Genomic DNA, 6,833 nt, shown 5'->3' with positions numbered 1-6,833 from the left:
TTCTTCCTTTTTTTCTCTTTTTTCTTGTTCATCTTCGTTCTTTCTTCTCTACTTTCTTTTTGTGAATGTTTCTGCTCCTGCTCCTGACCAGTTCTAGATTTTTTTTTCTTTCATGCCAAGGAATTTTCCACCTCATGCTTTCTGAAACATGAGTCACCTCACCTTTTACAATATCATGTCACCTCCACCTTTTTATTCTACATTGGACACATGACCAACAATATTTACACCAAACTCCTCCTAACTAATGTATTTGCATTTCAATGTCAATTTTTATTTGCAAGCATTAATTACAAAGAAACATATATCATTTATCTTATTTCATAATAAACTAATTAAAATCAAGAAAAGGAAAGATAGGAATTAGATATTTCAATGTATCATCTTTTACAATATCGTGCCACCTCCACCTTTTTATTGCACATTGGACACGTGACTGACGATATTTACACCAAACCCCTCCTAGCTAATGTATTTGCATTTTAATGTCAAATTTTTATTTGCAAGCATTAACTACTAAAAACATATATCATATATCTTATTTCATAATAAACTAATTAATATAAAGAAAAGGAAAGATAAGAATTACATATTTCAATGTCTCTTCTGTCTTTCTGCTGAATTCTCCAGTGTTTTTGTTTGTGAAGTTAATTATCATATTCAATCATCTAAAGCATCGTGTTGAGAAATTTTTTTTAACCTGCAAATTTGTAAATGTACAGGGGAAAGTTTTTGTATACTATATAAATTTTTTATGGGATGATCAATGTCTGAGCTTAGAACTTCCTGCTTAACATTGTATATATAAACGCAGGTTGCATTATTGTTATTTCTTATCACATTCTGATTTTATTAGCTATATGTAATAAATTTTTTTATTTGTATTCAATCATGGTTTGAGATTTCATGAATGGCAAACTATGATGCAGGACGCGTAACACTTCTTGCTGAAGGATGTAGAGGTTCAATATCAGAGGTCTGTTTATAAATTGTGGATAATCAGTGGTTCCCTTGCATATTCTGCTGAACTTTTATTTAGATTTTGTGGTGGATTTTCTTTACCTTGTATTTTTTATCTTTGTTATTTATAGAAACTGATAAGGGATCAGAAGCTTCGAGAAAAAGGACAAGGACAGCATCAAACATATGCTTTAGGCATTAAAGAGGTATATTTACGTTCAATTTACTGAATTAGTGTTAGGTGGTACACTCATGAAGCCTTCCAAATTTCAAAATTGTATAGAGTAGCTACATGCAAGAGGCAAGGTATTTTAGTCGACGGTAGTGCATATTTTTAAAATACAGTTAAGTCACGGAAGAAGAGACAAGAGGCTACTTGAGGGAGATAAATGCGAACCACATTGTATGGAGTATTTACATGTAGTTAATGTAAACTAGTTGTGGATGGTGCAGACTTGTACAAAAAATTTAGTCATTGAAGAAGAGATAAAGGGGGTATGGGTGGGAATTAAATGTGAAAGTTCAACAACTATACCTACCAGTATTAGACTATATGAACCAAAGAAGAGTCCAGCATTCTGTAGTTCAGAAGCTGAATGGCAGCATTATCTAGATTGTGTGTCATTTCGTAATAATCAGTTCTGTATAACGGTTTCCTGCATTTTTTCCCCTTGTATTTTCATCAAGTGGTAAATTATGTGTAGTCATTTAAATCTGTGGAGATGTTCTCGTGAGCCTCCAGACAGCAAGGTTGGGTTTAGCTGCAATAATTGATTGCATAGCTGCTGGAATGTAAGAGGGCAAAATTGCATATATAGCTTCTCTAACCATAAAAGATGAGTAAATAACTTTGGATGTTTATTAGTTATATCTCACATGCCTTGTAAATTGGAGGGCCTATCATAGTACATTGTGCTTAAGATTTTACGAATATCAATTGCATGCTTGTTGGCTTCTATATTAAAATCCAACACTGCACAATAAGATGTGGATGCAATGAGCCTATTTAGTTCATTAAGTAGTTTCATACTTTCAAGATCTATATTGATCAAAATGCTGAAGAATAGCAAAGTTCTATGTCAAAGAAATGTTTGTGGGAGTAAATTTAATTGTATGTTCCTTTCTTTTACCTGAAACATCATCTTTAAAGCTTATAACTTCTAGATGGTTATTGTAGAAAGAGATAATTGAGAGAGCAAAAACCCTAATTTTTTAATTGATTTATTCAGATACTAGAGAGAGATGTATATATAGTCATACAAATAGGGGTATGGTTAACGGGTCACAACCTATTAACCCAATACCCAATATACTTAATTTAACACTCCCCCTCAAGCTGGAGCATAAATATCCACCATGCCCAGCTTGTCACGTATAGTAGAAAACACCTTTGAAGAAGTAGTCTTGGTAAGAATATCAGCTAGTTGCTGTGAGGACGGAGTGAATATGATAGATACTATCTTCTTCTCCCAAGCATCTCTGACAAAATTACAGTCAACTTCAATATGTTTTGTCCTCTCATGAAACACAGGATTCTGTGCAATATAAATGACAGATTGGTTGTCACAATGCATTGGCATGGGTCCAGGCTGAACAAAATCAAGCTCTGTCATAAACTTTCTTAGCCACACCATCTCACAAGTAGTGTGAGCCATTGCTCTATATTCGGCCTCTGCACTAGATCGTGATACTACATCTTGTTTCTTGCTTCTCCAAGTCACAAGATTACCTCCAACAAAAGTATAAAATCCTGAGGTTGATTTTCGGTCTCCCATGTCTCCTACGTAGCCAGCATCAGAGAAAGCCGAAATGTGAGTATGCCCATGCTTCTTATATAACAATCCCTTGCCAGGATAACTCTTAACATATGCCAAAATCTTCAGAGCTGCAGTCCAATGAACCTCTCTAGGTTTGTGCATAAATCTGCTCAGTACACCTGCAAAAGTAATATCAGGTCTGGTAACTGTCAAATATATTAGCTTCCCGATTAGTCTCCTATATCGTTCAGTATCATCTAATAGAAAGGTATCATCACGCCACAAATCAATATTTGCCTTCATTGGAGTGTTTGCAGGTTTGCATTACAAGAGACCTGCTTCTTCTAGTAAATTTAGCACATACTTTCTTTGGGACAACAACAGGTTATGTTTTTGATATGCAACTTCAATCCTAAGAAAATACTTTGGCTTTCCCATGTCCTTAGTGATAAAATGGCAACTTCAATCCTAAGAAAATACTTTGGCTTTCCCATGTCCTTAGTGATAAAATGACGGTTTAGATACTTCTTAGTCTCAGCTAAGGCAATACTTTGGCTTTCCCATGTCCTTAGTGATAAAATGACGGTTTAGATACTTCTTAGTCTCAGCTAAGGCAACAGAGTCACTCCCAGTCAGTAAAATATCATCAACATATACGGCTAAAATAACCAAACCAGTTGTGCGTCGAAGAAAGACAGTGATCAGACCGACATGTTAAAACCAACATTAGAAATAACCTTGCTGAACTTATCAAACCAAGCTCGAGGACTCTGCTTTAACCCGTAGATGACATTTCTCAGCCTGCAGATAAGATTCTCCCTCTGAGTTAACATACCCAGGAGGTTGCTCCATATAAACCTCCTCGTCCAAATCACCATAAAAGAAAGCATTCTTCACATCTAGTTGGTGCATCGTCCAATCCATATTAACAGTCAGAGAAGAATTCTGATAGAGTTGAGACGAGCAACAGGAGAAAATGTTTCAAAATAGTCAATATCATATGTCTGGATATATCTTTTAGCAACCAGGCGAGCTTTATATCTATCAACAGACCCATCAGGGTGATATTTCAAGATATACACCCATCTGCAGCCAACCATAGTCGCTCCAGTAGGTAGAGAGACCAAATCCCAAGTCCCTCTAGAAAGCAGTGTGTTCATCTTCTCATCCATAGTCTGTTTCCAAGCGGATACTAACAAAGCTCCCTCATTTGACCTGAGTAAAGATATAGTGGACAAGGACAAAGCAAACTGACGAAAGGATGGGGTGAGACGGTCATAAGAGATAAAAAGAGAGATGATATTTTGGGCAAGACAGTTTACCTTTGCGAAGAGCAATAGGAACATCTAAGTCAAAAGAGATATGAGGCTTGATATGAGATGGACCTGCAGCTGGAGAAGAAGAGTCAGCAGGAGCAGAAACAAGTGTATGTACTTTAGGACGACGAGAGTATGTCAGTAGAGGTTTTGGTGCAGTAGCCACAGGAGCAGATACCGAAATAGTAGTGAGAGCCGTAGAAGGTGGTGATACCTGTGGACTGACAGAGGTAGTGGAACCAGAGAAAAAAATATGGGATAGACTCAAAGAAAGTAACATCAGCAGAAACAAAATATCTCCTGGTGGTCGGATGATAGCACCTATACCCTTTTTGAGTACGTGAGTATCCAACAAACACACTTAATAGACCTAGGAGATAATTTATCCAAACCAGCAGTCAAATCCTGAACAAAACACGTACAACCAAAAACTCGAGGAATCACAGAAAAACGTTTTTTAGCAGGATAAAGACAGTGGAATGGTATCAAACCATCTAGCAGGATAAAGACAGTGGAATGGTATCAAACCATCAAGAACAGAGGAAGGCATGCGATTAATCAAATATCAAGCAGTGAGGACATCATCAGACCACAAGTACTTTGGAATATTCATATGTATCATTAGTGTTCTAGCAACATTGAGAATATGTCTATGCTTCCTCTCAGCAACTCCATTTTATTGTGAAGTCTGAAAGCATAAAGTTTGATGAATAATACCATTAAGAGCACAAAATTTTGAAACGTCATTTTTCATATATTCCAAAGCATTATCAGTACGAAGAATATGAATAGAAGTAGAGAACTAGGTTTTTATTTCATTATAAAAAAGTTCAATAACATGCGAGACTTCACACCTCTCTTTCAACAAATATAGCCAAATCATGCGAGAGAAATCATCAACAAAAACAATGAAATATCAAAAATCCTTCACAGAGGGAACACGCCAAGGACCCCAGACATCAGAATGAACTAACTCAAACGCAAAACTGCTACGTTTATCGACACGACTCTGAAAAGAAGCACGATGGTGCTTACCCAGTTCACATGACTCACAACCTAAAGAAGAAAGAGAAGACTGAACAGTAACTACCGATCTAAGTTTCTATAGTGAAGGATGACCCAGACGCCAGTGCCACAGTAAGGTAGAATCAGGCTGTGCTGCAACAAGACCAGCATCCGACACACTATCGTTCAAATAGTACATACCTCCTTTCTCATGCCCCGAACCAATGTCATTCCAGTTGCTAGGTCCTGAAAAACACAATAAGAAGGAAAAAAGGTGACTTTACAGTTATTGTGCTTTGTAAACTTGCTAATGGATAATAAGCTAACATGGAATTTAGGAGCATATAACATATCAGTGAGTTTCAAAGGGGAAGTAGCATGAACTACTTCAGCACCAAGAACTGGAGAAATTGTACCATCAACGATGCGAATAGAGAGAAACATATCAGAAAGATGTAAAGAGACAAAACGATCCTTTATACCTGTCATATGGGATGAGGCTCCAGAATCTAGTACACATGGTTCGTGAGAAGCTATGTAAGCATCCATACCTGAAGAGGATGCATGAGTAGCCGAATGACTCTCCTGAGAGAGCTCTAACTGGCGTAACCTATCATAATCTTCCTGAGAGATCTGAACAGTAGGAACAGTAGCAGCTGGATTACTAGAAGTAGTAGTAGAAATAGGTGAGAGAGTCGACTCGGTATCGGCTACTTGGGTCCATTAAGGACAATCAAACTTCTCCCAACACTTCTCAGAAATATGATTGCTCCTCCCACAGTGACCACATGAACCCCTATCAGAATCACCCTTTCTCCCACTAAAAGAGCCACGTCCTCTCACAAAATCACGATCACGATCACGACCACGACTGCGGTCTCTGCCTCTACTAGATAACATGGCAGACTGATCCACTAAAGGTGGAGACGATGCAGAAGTATCAGAAGAAACACCAGTAGAGACCTGCATGACTCTGGAGAAAATAGCAGTCAGTGAGGGAATGGTATCTCTACCCAATATCTGCCCTCTCACCTGGGACTGTAAGGTATGGTGCAATCCAGAAAGAAATTTGGACACTGCTAAGTCACAACGATATCCTAACAGCATCGTCGCATCAGCTACTGCAGGCTGATGCATTTCCAGTTCGTCTATCAGTCCTTTTAACTCACCAAAGAACTCCGGAACTGACCTATCTCCTTGTTTGAGCGCAAACAGTCGCTCACAAATCTCAAATATACGGGAGCATTCTTCTCATTCCCGTACATAATCTTTAGGTTGTCCCACATCTCCTTCACAGTGGTTAAGAACATAACACTGTTACTAATCTGTGATTCCGTACTGTTGAGGAGCCACGTCATAACACAATAATCAGACGAGAGCCAGGAACTATAGTTGGGATCTGTGGTGGGTAGAGGAGAGGCCAGAAGATGTGAAAGTTTGCTCTGAGCGCCAATGAAAATGCGGAAAGCCTGAGCCCAGAACAGATAGTTTGTACCATTCAATTTTATTGTAGTCCCAAGCCTACATTGGGCACAGAAGTCTGACCAGCAGCAGCAGAGGGAGATGTAGAAGAGGAGAGATCTGTTTTCGATATTGTTGCACAATAGTGGTAGGCAGGTAGTAGTCAAATAGCCAGGACCGTAGTAGAAATCTGTTCTTTAAACATAGACTAAGAGCAGATAAAAAAATAAGCAATAGTAGATGACCGGATCGGGTCATATGTAGTCTCAATCACCTATCCATGACCGCTGAAAAAAAGGACAAAACAAAGCGGCAGCAGTACTGTAGCGACGGT

At 38.2% G+C, this 6,833-nt stretch overlaps 1 protein-coding gene across 1 annotated transcript in view; it reads left to right on the top strand.

Annotated features, from left to right (window-relative positions):
* The window catches only part of LOC109838953 (electron transfer flavoprotein-ubiquinone oxidoreductase, mitochondrial-like), a 24,729-nt gene that overhangs the window by 11,821 nt on the left and 6,075 nt on the right, over positions 1-6,833 (top strand). Inside the window, 2 exon segments of the mRNA XM_020407385.1 lie at positions 930-976; positions 1,092-1,166. Coding sequence (XP_020262974.1) covers positions 930-976; positions 1,092-1,166 — 122 coding nt within the window.

Source organism: Asparagus officinalis, chromosome 4, assembly GCF_001876935.1.
Source record: "Asparagus officinalis chromosome 4, Aspof.V1, whole genome shotgun sequence".
Classification (NCBI taxonomy): Eukaryota; Viridiplantae; Streptophyta; class Magnoliopsida; order Asparagales; family Asparagaceae; genus Asparagus; species Asparagus officinalis.
Note: the sequence above shows the minus strand (reverse complement) of the source record. Positions and strands in the feature narration are given on the sequence as shown.